General features: G+C 36.5%; 1 protein-coding gene across 3 annotated transcripts in view; it reads right to left on the bottom strand.

Annotated features, from left to right (window-relative positions):
- Positions 1–21,876, bottom strand: part of LOC149550633 (putative cyclic nucleotide-gated ion channel 5) — a 334,184-nt gene that overhangs the window by 245,935 nt on the left and 66,373 nt on the right. For all 3 annotated transcript variants that reach the window (XM_089793616.1, XM_089793618.1, XM_089793617.1), the window contains one exon: positions 1,062–1,641. In XM_089793616.1, the coding sequence (XP_089649742.1) occupies positions 1,062–1,641 (580 nt within the window). The remainder of the gene's footprint in view (positions 1–1,061; positions 1,642–21,876) is intronic.

Raw genomic sequence — 21,876 nt, 5'->3', positions numbered from 1 at the left:
GTGCTTCACCTCTATAAGCATCACCTAGATCCAATGAGTGCTAAGTGTTCAATTTATTCTCATGAGAGATGGGTTCATGTGAACCACTACTCATGAAACATGGGTCAATAAGTTTGACTCAAAAAAATACACAGCTGAATCCTGATAGAAATATCACAATTCAACTTCTTGTGAAAAATATATCCTAATTATCTATTTATTTATTGACAACTGTTTGATGCATTTTAAATTTATATACCAAAGTTACTGTTAATATATTTTTATTTTTATTTTTATTTAGTATTGCTAGTACTATTCTAAATAGTTTTATATATAGTAGGAATAAATACATACATGTATATATGCATATATGTAGGTAGTACTATTCTAAATAGTTTTATATATTGTAAGGATAAATACATACATGTATGTATATATGTATATAGGTAGGTAGATAGGTATATACATGCAAACTGTATAGCTGAACTCAGCGGAAATTAACATAGCTGCACTGGTGAACCCATACCAGCATCTTAGAGCATTTCAGTCATAAGACTTGGTGGAAGGCATGACCTCATCCAGCCAGCAAATAGACTAATACCCATGCAGCTTAATACTAGCTGGTGAGTAGCTTATAAACCAGTTCAATAACTTGAACTGCAGCTGTAACCAAGATCTACACAGTGGTTCCCATGTTAGTTGCTACCATGTATCATATATAGAACAGCCAAGCCCAGCCATAGCAAACCCAAGATAAAAAAATCATAGTATAAGTGAACACATACCCAAGCTGGCAACCTTAGGCATCTCAAAAATGACTTGGCATAAGCAAATCCTCATTTCAGCAGCTATTACACTATTATTTATGTAGCTAACTATTCGCTGATATTTAGATTATAACCAAGTTGACATAACTCCAGAAGTACATCATTAACCAAAATAGCAGTAGTTCTAATGTTAGTTCAAAACATGTATGTATAAACTCATGCTTTAAGCAGAATAAGATGGTAAACTTTTCTCATTAATAGTCGATGTTAATGATCATTTTAGAAAACATTTGTTTCAGTATGATTTTCAACTACCTGAGGAAGAGGCAACACGGCAAGGAAATCAATGATGAAGTATGTTGACAGATACCGCTTTGCAATTTGTATTGGATCAATAACAAGCTCTCCTCTCCCAAACACCCTAGAAGAAGGAGCTATGAAAGCTGTTCGGAACTGAAGAGCCATATGTACTAAATACAAGATATCTGTGAGAGACCGCAAAATAGTAGCAACAATTGCCAATTTTGTATCTATACCCATACATCTAGATTCATCATCCACAACAGGCAAATAAAGAAACAAAGGATCAACAGATACAGCAATTATACAGGATATGACAAGAAATCTGTTCCACCTCTGCAGGAACTTATCTTGAGGATCAAATATCTTCTTCTCTGACAATTTAAGATCCTCTGGAAAGACTACTCTTGAAACTCCCATTCGCAATGACCGACCAATATTCTTCAATCCCACTGAACTTTTCTCCAGTCCTCTTTTAACAGAGCTTGATATAGAGCTTGATGTTCTGTCCAAATCTTCAGACCTTAAACCATAATTACTAAATCTGCCCCTCTCTGAAGCCAGATATTTCTCAGACTCCAAATCACCGTAAAACCTGCAGAGTAAGTGATCATTGAACATTGAAAATAGGGATTAGAAATATTCAAAATAGAGTAATAATATGAAGGAAAACAAGAGTGACATTTTGAATATTAATCATGTGCTTCTTAGAACATAAATAAACCAATCAAACCTTCAAAAAATATTCAGACTAAATGTAGCGGAGCATACACAGAAATGGACAGATGCAACTTTTGGGTTCCATTTTGAAATCAGAAACCATGCACCGTTTATTTCAAAGGGCTGCCACTAAAGGATTTTTGAAATGATAACAAAGCTGTTCTATGCTAGTAATACTTATACAAAACATTTCAATATTTCAAAGAACATAAACATAAATTTTATCAGAAATTTTCCTCAAATCAACCCTATTGGAGATAATAGTATAATATTCTCAAAAGATCACAATGTTACCAATCTTAGTGATCAAGTTTTAGACGTTTACTAGAAAAAGTTTGATCTATTCCTTGCATTTTATAACTTTCAAACTCGCAGTTTTCATTACAAACAGTCACTTTGCACACTGCATAAACCTATAGTATTTAACTGCAAGGTCTGATAGCCACAAGTAACAAGAACATTAGAAGCCAAGATCACATTCATTTATTTTATGAAAAATGTGTCTTATATATTACAGCATATAATAATATGATACAAAAAGAAAATACACAAAAAGTTCAGCATGAATTATGCAAGAGTCCTTTTACAACATAAGGGAAGATGGTTATCATGTCTGTCATAGCACCAAACTTAAGCTTGTTAACATTCTTTCATAAATGCTTTTTCCTTCACTAGATGTTCGTTAAACACCCTTAATCCTCCCTATTGAAAATTAAAAACACTATTATTGATTGTGAAAAACCTTCAAAATATTCAAACTGTGGACTCTCCTTCGATAAATTATTGTTCATATGACTAATTACATTCCAGAACTAACATTCACAAGGATAAATTTCAAAGCAGTAACAACTGCACAAACAGCCAAAGAGCCCCTTGCTGATGTTCCATGTCCCCCAATAGTACCTTTGCCATTGCATACTTCATCAATAACCCACAAGCAAGATATGCAACCTTGTCAATGCCAACATATTGCTGGTTTAGTTGATAAATGTTGCCACAAATTGCACAGAAAATGGTTGAAAAGAGAATTGAAAAAAGACTGCCAAAATTTGTAGTGGTGTCACTTTCATCCATTGTCTTCCCTGATCCATCAAAATTGGGATGCTCAATTTGCCCACTTTCCTCTTCAACTCCGAGTGATTGTCTCTATTCCCTCACCTTGGTAGATGCTTTATCCTCAGGTCCATATACTCCTTTAATGACATCTAACATTGAAAACTACCATCCCACCAATCTTGCCTAAAGTGGTCTTGTTGGTCTACCAAGGTTGGTTCTGCCACTTCTGGCTGTTCACTTTGTGAAGTGAACATCGTGATCATAGATTTTGGACTTGTCATTGGGGTCCTTTGCGCTGGGCTTCTGCTAATAGATCGTCCTTCTTGTCCTCCTTTATTTCCATGGCTATTATTTGTAAAGGTTATTAGTGTGTGGATAAGCATATCCAATAGTTGGCCCATCTTGTTTTGTGTCCCTATGTTCAGGTAATAATTGCTCAATCTTTCTATTGAGATCTCCTTCCTCGTCTGTCTCTTGCTTGTCCTTTAAAGTTTGTCCTGATTTCTTGTGAAAGTATGTCTTGAGTTCTATACTACTCGTCAACTTTCATTGGTTGACAAGATTATTAGCTCCGATACCACTTGTAATGTCCCTATTTAGGATATCTTGGAATTACGGGACAATTAGCTTGAAATCCCTGTAATTATAATGAATTACAATATCACAGTTATACAATGTATTATCAATAGCACTTGCTAGGTCCAATTTAGACATATAGATATATGCTTAAGTGACTTGACCTCACATATGAATTTGCACTTAGTGCAATGATCACTATGATCTCTCTTATATCAGATATGACAACTCATATGCAAGACGATCTTGATTGCATTGCTATCTCTGACACAGTCCTTAACTTGATGCAATGAAATATAAGACAAAATTACTTGTAGAGATAGGATGTCTCTTATATGATCCTTTAGGCCACACAATATCAGATATAGTAATATCACCAATATCAATATAGTTTTTGTTTCAAATATGGAAGTATAACCTTGCACCAAAACTGATGTTTTATTCGATATATACTATTCTCCATTGCAATAAATGGTGTTGTCTCAGATTTCCTTGATATGCTTGCAACTAGTATTAGCCAAATAGTTTAATGCTCCAAGAGCAGATCCTACTTGGATAAGAGATAAAAGGTTACCAAATCGATTTTATAGTACTCAACATTGTTTGTTTGATTATGATATGCTTAATATGAATCTTTAACTTATCGATGTCTTAAGATATTGTTATCATTGATGACTAACCTTGTGTCTTCTCCTTAGATCAGTAGCAGATTTCTCTTAATTAATAATAATCTTCATTATTAAGTGATATTGTCATCGATCAATGTAACATTAGTAATGTTCCTTATGCTATCTTCCTATCAATGGTTGGTGATTATCTTTAATTAGTTTTTCTTCATATTGATTATCATTTAGATCAATACAGACACTACTGATCTTATCTTCTCATACTTAGTCGATCTTTGCACTCTATTACCAATCTCCTTACTCTCTTCTAATAATCTTCATTATTAAGTGATTTTGTCATCAATCAATGTAACATCAGTAATGTTCCTTATGCTATCTTCCCATCAATGGCCGGTGATAATCTTTAATTAGTCTTTCTTCATATTGATTATCATTTAGATCAATACAGACACTACTCATATTATCTTCTCATACTTAGTCAATCTATGCATTCTATTACCAATCTCCTTACTCTCTTCCATGTATATGCCTCAATCAGATGATTTGTGCTTGATAATCAGTATCTTTAAGGGTAGTCCTTATATCTTCGATATCATTCTCCTCGGCAGATGTATATTACTATGATGGCTCTGTTGATTATGCCTCTCCATAATGTTTTCATATATGGATTGATTGATGCTCAATATTGGAAATTCATACCTAGAGTTGATTACCTCCTAACTCCATTGCAACTGCCATTCTATCTTTTATGGATTATTCTTGATTAGACAGCATAGTTGGTCTTCACATCATCTTCTTGATTCTTCTCTGTGAGATTGATTAGCTTAATCTTATGGTGATGCTTTCCTCGCTTGATGTGGTGAACATGTTGCTCGTCATCACTTTTGGAAGGTGTCACCATTCATTTTTGAACTGTTTCGTATTCCTTATATATCTAAGGAAAATGGTCTTATTCATAAGACTTCAATTTTCCAAATACTTCAATTTTCTACTCTTAACTAGTTATGTACATCTACTTCTAACTAAGTATTAACCAAATATAAGGGCTTCAGGACTGCCACTCCTTCACTAAAAAGGTTTTTAATTGCTACTATTATTGTCCCTCATTTTTTCATCACAAAATGGCAACACTATGAAACTTTGCCATTTAAGTTTCATGTTTCTCTAAGTAAACACATTATATGATTGGCGAAAATTGGTCAATTAATCCTTTCCAATTCATATTGTGGGTCTTTTTTATTGAAGGTTCTCGTCAAGTCGCTTTGCTTTTCTCAAGCTTGATTAGAATTGTGGAATCTAGTAACATTTACTTGATTTTTGAGGCCTTCAAAGTCCCTTTTTGCATTTTAGCATGTTAGTTTAGATTTTTTAGTCTTTTTTTTTCCTTCAATCCCTTGCTTTCAGTCAAATGCTCGTTTTGAGCTATCTTAAGACATAATCAGAATTGTCAATCAAAAGTTATCAAGGTTTACTTGCATGTGTAATCAGATTTTAGAACCTCAGTTGAATATTTTATATATTAAACCTTATATTTTGACATTATGTTGCACATTTTGACACTTAAAACTTAAAATCACTTCAAAATATGTTTTTAAGTTATATAGTTGCACCTTTGATCTTTTAAGTTATAACTTAAGTCACTTAAGTTATAATGTAAAAACCCCAACCTGGCCCAAACCGTTATATTGATGCACAAACTGATATTTTTGTATGTTTGGATGATTTTTCTGATTTTTAATAAAATACATACCACTGTTAAGACCCAAGCTGGCTACAAATCTACACTTCTTATCGTTTTTGCAATTCTTTAAAAGTTCTCTAATTTTGGTATGTATTATTCCTTTGTAAATATAAGTCAACAACTCCAAGTTATATAAAATAGACAAATAGATAATCCGACTGAACTAAAGATATACTTTGCACTACATTTTTGACAAACATATATCAGCATAACAATTAATTCATTGGCACTTGGAAAGCAAGTGCTTTGCCTAGCCGTATCACCAATATGCTTTCCTTATTAACACGTGGCTCCTCAAACCAAACAGCAACCACAAATGAAAGCTGCTCCCCACTCCAACACCAATCACTACCTGAAATGAATGTGCAGGCCGGCCACCAATACGGAAGCATAGGATGAATGCATGACCTACAAGGAGCAACCGCAGGTAGTAACTCCACATCCAGCAGCTAGGTAAAATGGACGCAGGATTGGTATCAAGCCGTTAGCAATCTCCAAGATGCAACATTGTCTTTACGGGCACAACTTTGATTTCACAAATGTTGCCGCACCAAAAATGCCGTCCTCAGAAAATCAATTGCTCTCCCAATCCGAATTTGCAACTGCCAGGCAATTTGAATTACTGCGATTTGGAGATGTCCACTGTTATCTCTCCTTAGCCTCCAAGGATGACAAATGGCCCAAGAATTATTAACGCCACCTTCCTCAAGCCAAATGTGCAAGATGAAATAGCTCTCTTCAATTGCAAAACACTATCATTTATTTTCCAGCTTCTAAAGGCGTTACAAATTCCTCCAGTACAGTTCCAAAATGATGATAGATTAAATCACGAATTACAATTTCTCTGTAAAATGTATTCAGAGAAAACACAACTGCAATATCAAGCTTGAATTGAATACCCTACTAGTAGAGCAATTTCACCCCAAATACTCCAGCACATAGAATTTCTAAAGTTCTCCATTATACCTCAGCAATGGAGAAAACTAATCCTCAACCCATTAACTCTTCCAAAGCAACAGCATATACAAAAACGGAAGATAGAGAAAATTCCATACTCACCACAATACTTCAGCTATTGAATCAAATTCACTTCTTAGTCAGAAACCCTTATACTTCAGCAAGGGCTCACAATTCTGAAAAAAGGAAAAAGCCACAAAGGCAATAAAAAGCAAATATATTTTCAAGTGTGCTTTCCTCAACCAATGGGCTTGTATTTATAACCTCCAGATTCTCTTTTGTTGCCAAAATGTAACTTCACTCAAGAAACTTCACCACACAACATTAATTAGAAGCTTCCATCAGATTTTCTCACTTGACTTAACTAATCAAAAAACGGCACTTTCCAATAATAACTCAACTCTCAACTTAAATGAAATTATAAAGTTAAATTATAACTTTATAATAAGCCATCTAATTATTATTATTTTTGGCCACTAAAAATATAATAACTCCCAAAATACTCATCATTTAAATATGTCATCTGAAATAGGAGTCATACCTATTATTTCTCCATGACCAAATGCACTTTCCAAAAATAGAAAGGGTCCATCTCGATCAACACCAACTTACCACAAATAGTAAGTACACAAAACTAAGCCCAAACGAAGTCCGATCTGAGCCAAACAAAGAGCAACTTGTAGCTTACTGAGATGTGGAGAAGATAAGACCCTCCCAAGCCAAGCCACTGCCACAGAAGACCCTCTATCCATGATAATTAGCCTATGAGGATCACAATGATAGGCTACTCCTTGAAACTCTGATGCCGACAAAATTGGGGACATTACATATAAAGAGCAATATTTAAATCTCTTTTGACAGTATGTTTGCACTTTATGATTTAACTTAAATCACTTAAGTGAAAAGTGCATTTTTTCAACCATTTACACATGACACATAAAACAGTTATGTAATGGACCCCAAGAAGTGTGATTCACTTAAGTGAAATCAATTAGACGTGCAAATTAGAAACAACAAGTTCTTTTAGATGATTTATACAAGTAGTTGAGGAAATATGCAAATGCACTCAAAAAGTGTGATTTCCCTTGTGTTAAATATGCAGTTGCATCCAAAAAGTCTGATTTTGCTTGTTGTGCCTCATTCCAAGAGGCAAATTGCAGTTTTGGAGGCCAACTGCATATTGCATATGACATTTCTTCAATTTGCAATGTGTATTTCAATCTCAAAACCATGAGCGGCTTATTAAAACAACTTGTTTCTCCACCAAGACTACTTGGCTGGGTGATTTTGTGCAACATTTGAATATGCATCTCATTGTGAAAAACACAATTTGCTTACTTGCATGTAAATGTAATATGCAATCCCCCTCAAAAAGTGTGACTGCTCCATAGTTGCAACTTTTCATGCAAAGAACCACATGCAAATGTACAACAAAAGCGCAATTGTACGTTTGAGGCAAAATGCAACATGTAAATGCACTCAAAAAGTGTGATTGGCTTGATACTTGGGTGTTTTATGCAAAGAGGTAACATGTAAATGACTTTGAAAAGTGCAATTATGCACTTGGGCGTCATATGTAACATGTAAAGTGGCTGGAAAAGCCCAACCTACTCTTTCCTTGTCATTTACATATCATTTTAAATATGCAAGTCATTTCAAAAAGCCCAATCTGTATATTATTACTGAACTCCAACATGTGAATGCAAGGGAAAAGTGTGATCTGCACTATAATGGCCAAGATACAATATGCAAATGACCACAGAAAGTGTGATCTGCACTATGTTCTCCTAATGCAACGTGCAAGACACTTGAAAATGTGCAATCTGGTTGAGCATTTAACTTGCATGCATTTATACTTTGCATATGCACGATTTTAAATATACAAAGGCTCCAAAGAAGTGTGATTTGCACATGGATGGTTTGAATGTAATATGCAAACAAGCTGGAAAAGTGCGATTTGCACTAAGAGAGCACATTTGCATTATTTAAAATATGCAATGGCACATGAGAAGTGTGATTTAGGGCTGAGAGAGTAGATTTTCAAAAGCTTTGATCATCATATGCAAACACATTTAAAAAACCCAAATTTTGTAGAAGAATGTTTCGTTCCAACGTCTTCTTGCTCCAAGTTTTGCTCTTTGCTCTCCAAGTAAGCATAAGATTTGAGTTTTGGTTGCATTTCTTGTTCTTGTTACTTACTTGATACATTCTTTGTGCTTTTCTTTACATTTGTTTAGTTGCAGCCTATTTTTTTGTTCTAAGTTGACAAATAGGTTCAAAACTTTCATTCTTTGTAATGCAAAAGGTTTTTCATCCAAAAACAAAATTGCTAACAAGAGCCACACTCCCCAAATATGTAATCGGACTTTTAAAACACAATTACACATTTGCATATGTTACAAAATAGTGAGTTTTTCACCACATGTAAATGCATTCCTAAAACCCAATTTTGGGAAAAGCCCACATTTCTAAACACAAAACTCTTATCTACATATTGTCAACTTGCATTCTTAGTCATTCAAAACAAAAGCCATATTTTGCCTACATGCAATCCACCTAGAAAATATTGATTTTGGCCATTCTTTCCCAAAAAAGAAGTCATTCAAATGATTTCCAGCCTTCCTAAATGTTCAAAAAGTATCTAAATCATACTTTGAATACATATCCCTCATAGATCTATCATTGTTGAACAAATTCCAAAATCCGTCATGGATCCAATCCCATTAGAAAATGTTTTCACCCTTCAAAACTTTCATGTTGCAGCCAATTCTCCAAATTACATGACCAAGGAACCCTCGCCTTCAAAGGGAAAGGGCAAGATGAAATACCAATATGATAAAGAACTAGCACACAATGTCCCATCTCAATTTTCATCCTCATTCGATGGAATCAAGAAAAAAGAAATTGGTAATGTCAATATGGTGGATTTCCTGCAACAAATCAATACATCTTGTCAAGAGCACATGCTACGAATCAAGAGAGAGAACATTCACTTGATCTCCACATTCCAGCAGCCCCTGAACCGAAATTTGTGTGGGAATGTACAAATCATTTTGATGCAAGACCAAGGTCAATCAAAGATGGAGATGGGAAAGTTGTCCTTAGTCTACATCTAGACGTTATAGAAAAAGTTTTCAAAGTACCAAAGACCCGGAATGTGTAAACTTGACAAAGGAGAACTCTCAACAAACATGGAATGAAAATAGACTAGATCACACCAAGTTTTCCAATAAGGAATGGTTAGTAAACAAGAGAATTAATTTCTCTAGAGGGCCCATGGTCATGCATAGGATAGATATTTGTCAGTAAGTCAATGACCTGATCACTCTACTCCTTTGAGTTTGTGGCCTTAGAGATTCCAACCACTTCGAACCATAGATGTACAAGTTCATTTACCAAATCTTTGATAGGAGAAAGCACATCTTTTCGGAAGAGATCATAAGTACAACAAAATGTGAGGAGTTGGTTCATGTGAAGAGTGTTCTGGTAAATTGATGTTGTAGTTGTATTAAACAAAGGAGATGAAGCTCCTTATATAGATTTACAAAGACGATGTTTCTAAAAGAAACAATCGTGAACTAAAGATGAAAATAGAAACTACTTAATAAACTAAAGACTAACTAAGATGACCATTTAAGAAACAATACAATATTCTAATACCCTCCCTTAATGGTCATTATCCATCAATTATCTTTTGGTCACAAATTCTTCAAAAGATTTTGTCGTTGCTAAGACCCTCTTTGGATCTACAAAATGTTATCCGTCCATAAAGGAATAAAGAAGGGTGTCCCCTTCTTCAGAATGCTTTGCAAAATGAGACAAGAGCCTTCCACTAACTTTGCCACTAAGATGAGTCTGTCACAAACCTTCCCAAAATCATAAAAACATCTGACCAAAAATCATCATAAAAAATCCAATCTGATGTTGGTTAATGAAGTTGCTCTTCCTTGGAGACAAGGATAAACATTGAGAACAACTAGCATGATATTGAGGAAAAATCGGCAAACCTTCAAACTTTGCAAATGAGCATGATGCCTAAAACAAGCTACAAAAATGTGCAACCTTTTAGGAGAAAATTTGAAAAAACTTAACACAATTTTTTAGGTCAATTTTTTATCAAAACATATGATTTTAGAGGTGAAAAATCAATTAAAACGAGACAATACAAAGCTTTATTTTTTAGGAAAAATGGTAAAACCCACCAGATAATTTTTGAGGAAAAAATTATAAACCCACAAAGGAATCCCACACAACTTTGAAAATTATAAAATCAGAAATTTTTAAGCAAAAATTTATGAAAACCCATCAGAATTATTTTTTAAGAGAAAAAAAATATGAAAACCCATCAGAATTTTTATGGGAGAAAAAACACAAGACTTCGCATGGTAAACCAACACATGCAAGTACATGAAACAAACATGCAAGTACATGCAACCCTAAAATATCAAAGGCTTTTGCTACAACCACAAAATATGGGATTAAAACCCCTAACAAACCTTGCGATTTTCAACAAAAATCTTCGAAGACGAACCACAAAAGTTTCATAAAATACTTCTAATGATTTTGATTTCTAAAAATTGAAAACCAAATTTTTGGGAAAAATTCCAGATAGAAAGAGGCTCAATTTTTTCTTAAAAAATTTGCCAAATTTTATGAAATCTCATCAACCAGCTCTAATACCATGCTATGGTAAATTGATGTTGTTGTAATTGTATTAAACAAATGAGAGGAAGCTCCTTATATAAATTTACAAAGACGATGTTTCTAAAAGAAACAATTGTGAACTAAAGACGAAAATAGAAACTACTTAATAAACTAAAGACTAACTAAGATAACCATTTAAGAAACATTACAGTATTCTAATAAAGAACTCCCTCTCTTTCCACATGAATTCCTACCTTGTCTACATTGCTGCAACTATGGGGACTTTCTCAAAACCCTCTACCAAGGGAGACAGGGCCTTAGTTCCAATCTGGAAGTATTATGAATAACTCACTCTAACACAAAGCAAGTACCACTATAGAAGGGTACAAGATGTCTTCTATGGACAATTCAAATGTTTCTTTGATAAAGAGTTGACGAAGAAAAGAGTATCTGATGAGGCATGGAAGAAGGTGAATCAATATGGGTGTTTGTTTCTACATACATAAGAGTTGACTCTATTGAGGTATCCTACAAACAAGATCATCCTTATGGAATTGGCTAGGCAGCTCATGATCATGCAAATATACCAAACCACTGAACGCAAGTCAGGATGCGGGATCTCCTCTTCAAATCCTTTGCAAATTGGCAAGTATGCAATTACCATGGAGCCCAAGGCCAAGTGTATTGAAAGTGAACTTCAGCTAACCACATTAACGAAGTTCAAATCCAAGGCAGATTTTGACCACATAGGGATGAACTCTAAAACGAAGAGAACATTCACCCATGATTATCACATGGAGGATGTTTGGTTAGATCTTCAGAGTGAAATAGAGATAGCCAGAATGGACTATTGTTAGCATTCATTGCAGCAGATCATATATCTTAACTCAACTCCTATTCCAGAAAAGGTTGAGGATGATAGTATGATTTTGAACCCAAAATACCATAGCACTCAAATTTATGAAGCTTTCTCTTGCTCCTATCCAATGGGAACAAAAGGAATCTACTTCCATATTTGACAAATTTCAGGCCATCCTCATGAATACCAACACATGACTAAAAAGTAAGGGTCTGAAAAGGATAAAGCTAAAAGACGTTGTTAGGTTGCAACCATTTTGGCCCAACGGGCAGAAAATCACAAGTTCTATGAAAGAAGAAAGACGGTTCATCCACCTCAAAGCCAATTAGACTGAAGATTAACAGAGGAAAGGTCATTTCTCAGACATCACATTCTTCTCCAACCTCACCAAAGATGCAAGATTCAAAATGAGAAAAAAGTGGTTATCCTTTCTCATCCACAACGACCAAGCAACAAAGAATCATCCATTCTTGAGCCATTCTTGACTGCATTGGATACAGATGTGGATTCTTTCTCTACAGTTTTTGTACCCACCATTCCAATTTCAAAAGTGAACATTCCAGCAATGCCTATTTCTTCCAAGTCTCATTCTGCCCTCACAATAGAGAAGTTTGAAAGTCTAGAAAATGTTTTGGAGACCTCTACGTTTCCTAACAAGTTTCCCAACTTGATGCCTCAGCTACCGAGTTTGAGATGTTTATAACAGTCATCACAAACAACACCCATGATACTAGACATGCAAATAGATCATGCATTAGAACAAGAAAGATACAATCAAGATCAAAGCACGGTTAAGCAACGCTACTGTGAAGAGGAGGAAGATCAAGTTGCTACTTGATGATCTTTTTTCTAAAAAAGGGAGCACTATAGTGTTCCTAGTCGTGACAAAGCACCTTGTCTTTGCGGTGAAGGTGGATGTGTAGTCCGTATGGTGAAGTAGGATCAAAGGGAGTACCCGAAGGAAACAATTGCCTGCATACAATGTAATATTTCGTCATTCAATCTGATTATTGTGCAATGTACGTGTGAGGGAAGTGATGACGGTTGATGGAGTCTATGACTATACAGTGGGAGATATGGGTGGGCGTATGGTGAGGGAAATCGTGGGCATACAATGGAATAAGGAAGTGGTGTACAGAGGATTGTGGGCAGCATACAGTAGTTCACTGAGGTGTCATACAGAATCTTGGCAAGGTCCTACAGAATGTGGGCCGAGCTAAACAGGGGGAATTGGAAGGGTAAAGGCCATCGAAAACCAATGAGTTAGTCGAGCTGAACAGGAGCAATTTGGAGCACCATCTTTGTTTGCAAATATAATTGTATGTTGAAGATAGATGAATTGTTTGTACCAAAAAAAAAAATATTTGCAAACAAAGATGGTGCTCCGAATTGCCAGATCTGAGTGAAGTAATATAGAGAATGGAATAGGGTGAGGGATCCCACCAAAACTTTGATAGCCAAGTAGGGAAGGTCTTGCACTTCTGAAATGATATGATACACAGAACAAATTGTTACAAAGGGAGTTCAGGCCATAAGGGATGCACATAAAGCCCTTGGACGTCTCAAAGGTATTGTTTCAAAGCTCAAGGATATACACATTCTTCCTTCAACCAAGGACTAAAAACCTTGGACGAAGATTTGAGCATTAGGGACATAATGCTAGAAACAGACTTGTATGTTTTGACCACATATGAGATCATCCCATCCTCAGAAATGTTCTATGAATATTAGGGGCTCATGGTCAACAAGGTACGGGTAGTCAACAAGATACAGGTAATAGAAGGGATAGTGATAGAGCTGCAAGAAGCCCTTAGAAGTTGCAATGTTGTTAAAAAAGACATAATAGATGATCTTGGGTAGATGAGATGCAAAAAGTTCACTCAACACAATAACTTGCTGGAAAAAGAGACCATGACCTTAAAATTTACCAAAGGATCAACGCAAAATTTGAAGCGAATGATTTTGGGGTTCATGCAATGAACAAATTTTCAACCTACAATTTCTCAGTAAAAAAACTGTGGTAGTTAATCAAAGAGAATTACCAAACCATCAAGAAATGCAATGCCATAGTGATCAAGGTGAATGCAGTGGCACGAAACACAGGAACTCCCAATCTTTTGATCATCTGTGATTGCATCACAAAGTACAAAGCCTTTGCTGACAATCTACAAGATTAATTCAGCATTTTCTTCATTTTTGTTTAAGTGTGTTTTCAGCTTTCTAGTTCAAAAGGCATGTTGCGTGTAACCCACTTACACGCAACCCAATTACACATACCTTTAGTCGTGCAATTGTATAAGTCTTCTTTCTTTGTTTGACTTAGTTAAGGTTGTTAAGTTTCTCCCACCTTATTCTCCTCTATTCTCACACTCCTCCTATAGAAAGGACTGCCCTTCATTGTAACATAACTCTGATTTGTTGTACAAGTTTCAAAGATAGGGGAATAGAAGAAGCAATTTGTTTCGAAGTTGTGTCTGCAAGCAATTGTGGTAGTATAATTAGAAGCTATGACTGCAATTTCTATTGCTATCTTAAGTTGATCCAAGTAACAGTGAGAACAGGGAGCCTTACCTTTAAGGTGGGAAAGACTTTGTCTCACACGTTGTGGCTAGTACTCCTAATTTGCAACAAAAGTTATTCATACTATCGATTGTAAAATATCCACCCAACAACTATGGCATTAGTGTAAAGATGGGGACAACACAAATGCACAATGAGAATTCTGAAGTAAATCCATCAATGGATGAAAATGTTTTTCATCCAACACCAAGAAACCAAAGGGTTTTAGTCACATGGCCTGTTTAACCTGCGAACACAAGTTCTCCAAGAAATTCTCAAGAACATAACAAGTCAAGGATGACTAAAATTACTTCCCTTCATCTCCTTTAAAACCCTCAATAGAATTGACCTCTTTTGAAGCTTCTAGAAGAATCATTTTAACGGTATTTTGGTAACATGAATTAATATTTATTTTATTTTTCACTAGTGAAGTCAATTAAATTAAGAAAAATAGTTATCCTTAAGAGTTGTTTTATTGGGACAACTTTAAAATAATTATTTTTACTTTATTCCCTTATAATCTCCCCACCTTAGCCTATAGAAAAATAATTGGCTATATGACTCCATTGGGTGATCATTGGGATAAGGGGGACATTTACACACATGATATTAGTGTTGTTTGTTAATGTTCTAGCTTTAGTTGGACTGAATTGACCTAGAGATAATCCTTCTATGGTCATTGGTTAATCATCAATTAGACAAACCCTCATATATCTACTTATATATATTATATATTATTATATAATGTAGATGATGTATTACATATTAATGTTAATATTGTCTAATTGTTGATTAATTTATAAATTACCATAGAGACATGTCTCTTCTACGAATATTTATATAACATTCAAATCTGCATTTGGAACACACAAATAATTAGGAGTGTTATTACATTTGTAGAAAATGATCTCACAAAATTAACATGGTGTCAAAGCCAACTGCAAATCTACTATAGAAAAAGTGAACGTAGCATCTACATCAGACACAAAATATTAAAACCAGAGCAGATACATGGAATTGGGGCATGGAAATGGGAAAGTAGTGAAGCAAGCCTCAAGTTTTCTTTCTAAAAGAGCATGAGCACAATCTGGGAAAGATGAGGAAGAGATTGGCACTAAAGAAGGCTTCGATCTTTGCTTCAAGCTTGCCCACAACTTGCACCAAAACATCAATTTTACCAGCAAGGAATTTAGTGTTGCTGAAAGTGCGACTGTGATTATCCCAGTGATTTTTGTTTACCATACAGAATAAAAGGATACTTATCACATTCTAGATTAAGATGTAACACAAAACACAAACTTTATTCATATACGAAATATGCAACTCCAAGTACAACGATTACAATGATAATGATGATCCATAGTCCCTTCGGACAATGTACATATACTTTGCCAAAGGGGTGACTCAACCATCATGCGCCCTTTCGAATACAATTCTACCCATTAGCTACACTATAGATTTTACCGACAACATCATCCCCCAAAAAAGTAAAGTCGTCTCTGAACGACAAAATAGAGACAACAAACTCAAAAATATGACTCAACAACTTAATCCCTTAATTACATCAAAGTTCACAACTAGAAGGACACGTCCCTAGACGTTCGTAATCTAAGCTCGTCTAGCTCCGCTCATAGCTCACGCACTTGCCCTGTCCATACCTTCAAATCTGCTTCAGCCTCTGTCTGAATCTCCAAGGCTGATTGCATCATTTCAGCAATCTCTCTAAGCTCCCACTCCTCCACTGCCACCTGTTGTAGCTAACTCTGCTAGGCCAAAAATGTTGTCCTCTCGGATTCCCAGGATGCTCTCTCTGACTCCAAAACTACCTTCTCTGCAGCCAGTTCCGCCTTCATTGTTGCTAACCTATTAGCTGACTCCTCCCAAGCCCTCTCCGCCGCTACCCAATGTTCCTAGCTCCTCCGAAGGGCATAGTAAGCATCCATGTGTATCCAGACTATCTCCTCAATCAGAGTCTCTATGTGGCTCTCCATACCTGTCTCCCTCGTAGAGGCCCAATCCTGGCGCATCTCTACAGTCTCTACACTCGGCCATTCATGATCCTCAAAACAAATTGTAAAGGTTGCTGGACATCCCACTCTCATGAAGGATATGAAGCTCTCAGCTCCTTTACCGCCAAGTCCAAGGCAAGTGTCTATGCAAAGGCCACCGCTTGGCGAGCACGAGTTGCTACATCAACCCAAAATGCCTCCACAACCTCTCCCATCACTATCTCTCGCCCCACTGTAATGTAATGTTCCCCATCTTTTAGATCCTCAATGGAGCTCTTAGCTTTTCATTCTCCAAAGGCTATGTGGAAAAATAAGGAAAAATAAATTAAATCAAAGTCAATAAATAAATAAATCTAAAGGTGACTTTATATTTAATTAATTTAAGTTTCTTGAAGCACAACTAATTATTGTATTAGAAAGGGGGAAGCTTCTAGAGAGTGCATTTTCTAGAAGCAAAACTAATTATTGTATTGGAAAAGGGGACGCTTCTAGAGAGTGCAATTAAATAATATTTTATTTCCTTCTAGAAGGGTGAAGGAAAAGAATAAATAAAGGCGAGAGCTTCATTCTTAGGCATCTGATTATTGTCAATTGCATTTGATTTAAACTTGGGAGAAGAAACTAAGGGTTTTTTATTTCAGTCAGCCATTGGAGAGTGTCAATTCTTCAGTGTTGCAACCATTTGAGGTGGTAAAATATCCACTGAATTTGGCATTCAGGAGAGCTTCATGCTGGAGTTATATTTGTGCTTAAATTGGAGAATACATTAAAAATCGTTTTTTTTCTTGCTACTACAGTACGCATGAACAGTGTCGTGCTATAGTACCCGCACTACAGTATTTATGCTTGATTTTGATTGCAACTTTCGTCTCCATCCTTGGGCATCTCTATTATCAAGTTCCTCTTGCAACTATTGGTAGTTAGCATTGTAATCTTAGGCATATAATTTTGCTGTTGTAAGTGATAGCTCAGAATCAGATTTGGCATTGTTATAGTCATTATTGTAAGCCCATTTGTCTTAGCAAATTCATAGCAACATTGTACATGGGAATGAATTCAATAAAGGAGATATATGTTATATACCATTTGTTTGACGAAATGTCCATCTAAGAGCTTATATGATCAGCATTATAGTTGTACGCCAATTTTTGTCAAAATGTCAGTAGGCCATAGGTATGCATTCCATATCTAGTTTTCATATATATGCATTGAAAATACCAAAAGGAATTGCACTTGCATATTAGTTCATTGTAAGAGGTATTGTAATATCATTTGCGAACATTCTAAATTTCTTAGCATCATTCAAACTATATCAAACAATCTGAAACAAAAAAAATCAGAAAAGAGAAAGGCAGTATACAAGGGTTTGACAATATTCCTTGAGCTAAAATCAGTCAGTTTGGGCAAGGGATATTACATTGGTATCAAAGCTTGCTTGCAAAGTGTTTGACAATATGTCAAACAATTGAATTTGAGAAGGATTTGGTGTTTCACAAAGTTATAACCGGTTGGCGTTATTGCATGTAAGCTGTTGATGGGCACCCATAGCCATCTCCACTACTTCCGCCATCCACTCAACAGTGCTATGTGGTATCCCATCGGTTTGTGTCGGGTAGCTCTCCTCCACCTGTGTCTGTAGAGGATCTCCTTCTGGAGCTACTTCCCCTGCAAGTGTGCAAATGCTTGTTGCCCGTACTAAAGTACGTGCTCAACCTTTGAGCTCTACTCTCTCTATCTGACTCCTCAGGCATTGCTAGCAATGTTGCATCTACTGTAACCATTGTATCTAAGCCCACTACATCCAAATGAACATTGGGTGTCCTCAAACTCCCACCTGTCAATATCTCCATCACTCCCTCCTAAGTGTCCATCTCATATGGTATAAGTCTATCAGCCATTGCCACTAGTTCAGTTGGCAAAACCTCTTGAACAAGCTCCATCATTACCTCCAAAACGGTTGTCGCCGTCGGTGATGGATGTGACTCTGTCCCCCCTACGGCTACGGCCTCTAGAATGGGTAGTGTCTCTGTAGCTGGCTGACTCACAACGGGAGCCAGAGTCATCACCACTGGTTGTCTAAACTAACCAAACCCTTGAATGTCGTGTGTACCCATTAGAACCAAGTGTGTCGTCGTCAAGAGTGTAGGTCGTGGAAATCTTAATGGTGTCACTGTAATCACTTCCACTTCCTCATCCTCTTCTTCATCCTCCCCATCGATCTCACTCTCATCCGAAGAAGTCTCTTGACGACCACTATCAGTATCTCCTCCATCCAGTCTCGATCGTTTCTATCCAACTGTGGTCTTGCTGCCAAGTGTGTCGAAGTGTCTCCACTCCATTATAGGGGGTTCGCCTGGCACAAGTGGCCTAGGCTTGGCCTCCAACCTGTCCTGGGGAATCATCCATGTCATTGCCTCCAAGAACAACCCGATTGTGTAGTGCAGCATATAGAACGTCTTATGCTATAATTTCATAAATTCATACATCCTTTCTGCCAACAGTGCAGCCCAATCGTACACTCATCCATGTAGAATCTCGTTCATTATTGCCACCTGCGAGAATGAAATGTCTAAAGTGTGGCTAGATCCTGTGAGGCGATTTTTTACAACATCAATAAGACAACACCAATGCCCTTCCTGAATGTTGGACTTCTTCAGTCCTCTACCCTTCGACGTGTCCGTGAGGGCCTCTTTCTCCATCTGTGTCAAATCCCTGCATACCAACTATATCAGTTATGCTTTTACCTTTCGACTTAATTTTTTTGGTTCGATGTCAATTTTCCTTCCACCCTAAGCATGACCTATTATTCCAAATACTCGTGTGAAATCTAGTGGTCAGAATGATATTACGATGTTGCATCCATGATAGGCGAATGAATTGGTTCAAGAGAACCTATCATACGTCTCTATCACTGTGCACAGGAACCCCTCGTAGTCTTGAACATAAAATACATGCATATGTCTTGCCCATTCAACCTCTGCCTTCCGCATGTTAGTCTTCACTGAATGGTTATCAGGTGTCTCCTGCCACCATCTCCTTCATTCTACTCCGTTCAAACCCTCAAACAAGACATTTTGTGCTATGAGATTATCAGTTGCAGCCGGCTGTGCTGTTTGCTTCCCTTCTTTTTGCTTGCTCTTGTACTTGTGCCTCCTGCAACATGTACTCCGAAAGGTAAGGTTTTCACATTTCTGTTCATGGTTGCAGTCGTTGTTGTATCTTCCTCCAACTTCTTTTTCCAAGCTCTCTTTTCGGCCTAATGCATAACTGTCACTTCCCTTGTTTTGCTTTGCCAAAACGATTAGATCAGTTGTTGGATCCCTCTGTACAACTTTATTTCAAAGTTCTCTTTTACTATCTTTGGTGTTCGTACAGATCCGTACGGTTCCTCCCTTTAATGCTCTTGTATAGCCACTGCTAAGCTTGTCCCTACTCCTACAGTACAGCTAGATGCCTTCTACGCCCCTATGAAATATTCTGCTTGATTGGTGTGACATGTTTTACACCTTCACATGCCCTTTAACATGATCGTACGGCTATAATCGTTACTTCTCCAACTATACAGCTGTAGTCTTTATCTGCTTATATTGCACGTGTTCTTTATAACACTTCAATCGTACTAGGATGTCGTAGGTGTACAGTGATAACTCTCTTGTTAGCTTCCCTATTGTGGCTCCTCCTTACCGTACGGTCTGTATAGTATGTCTCCTTCGAATGTTGTTCGAAACCCTTCTCAGGCGTACAGTGTTTCCCTGTCTGGATGTATGATAGTTGCTTCCTATCACAAAGTCTGTACAGTGTGTCTATATGTTGTCTTTCTCTAGGACCGTACGGTATCCTCTTCTCTGATTTGGAAGTCATACGATTATGATCTCGTTTTATACTTTTGGCTGTACAGTCGTACGGTGTATCTCTTCCTATTTTGCTTTTGCTACCATACAGTGTTTACCACTTAGCCACTTTCGACCACCGTACGGTATTATTTTACTTGCTAAGCGTTCCCTTGATACCATACAGTATTAATTGCTCTCTGCTTGTTCTGACTTTGCTTTTCCATACAGCGTTTTATTTTGTTAATTGCTTGTAACCGTACGGTGCTCAATCTTTTGTTTCCATTGTTGTCTGTACAGTGTACTCTTCCTTCTAATTGATGACCGTCTGGTGTTCCCTTCCTTCCTATTAACGTCTACACGACATGTTTTTCCTTCCAATTAGTAACCGTGCGGTGATTTATGCTTGGTGTTCGTACATTATGCTCATTTTGACTCCTTCATTTTGCACCTATTTATTATAATTACTTATATTTACTTATTTACATATATACATTACTTGTTTTATTATGTTTACACTCTCTCTAAGTTGTTCATTGTCCGAGGTGCATTATTTCTTTCATGATAAACTTTCAACTTTACCCAATCACTACATCAGGCACTTCCTGTCGAGCGTCCATAATTTTATTGCTCCATTATCTCCAACTTCGTGGATCTTGTATGGCCCGACCCATTTCACTTTAAATTTGTCTGGTTTGATTTCGTTGCACCCATTATACTTCAACACTAGTTGGCTCAGTTGAAACTTGTTCAACTTCAAGTGCCATGGCCCATTGTGCCTGCAGTCATCACTCGTCAGGTTTAATTAAATTATATAATCTTTCCCTCAAGCTTTCCATATCTCCTAGTTTGTTTTCAAGTGTGATCCTTAGACTTGGTACCATGAATTCCGTCAGTACCACGGCCTCCTGTCCATACATTAATTGAAACGAAGTGTGTCCCGTGGTTACTTTGCATGAAGTACTATACGCCCATAATGCCGATGGTAGCCTTTCAGCCTGATTTTACCAACAACAATTTTCATAATCTTGAATGATTATCAAAAAGATTGTTTGAGAGTATTGGAGATTTAAATTTGTTCGGTGCTTCAGTAAATGATGGTGTCAAGTGCTGACAATATTTTTATTTGGTCTTGGAAGTTCTGAGAATGTTGATTTACAGATACAATGTAAATTATATGAAACATAGACGTGACGTATGCAAGCTCAATAGAAGGATGATAGAAAAATCTTGTTCTATAAAGGTGAAAACAT

This window comes from Cupressus sempervirens, chromosome 7, assembly GCF_028749045.1.
Source record: "Cupressus sempervirens isolate cs-2001-9-10 chromosome 7, ASM2874904v1, whole genome shotgun sequence".
NCBI classification, from domain to species: domain Eukaryota; kingdom Viridiplantae; phylum Streptophyta; class Pinopsida; order Cupressales; family Cupressaceae; genus Cupressus; species Cupressus sempervirens.
Note: the sequence above shows the minus strand (reverse complement) of the source record. Positions and strands in the feature narration are given on the sequence as shown.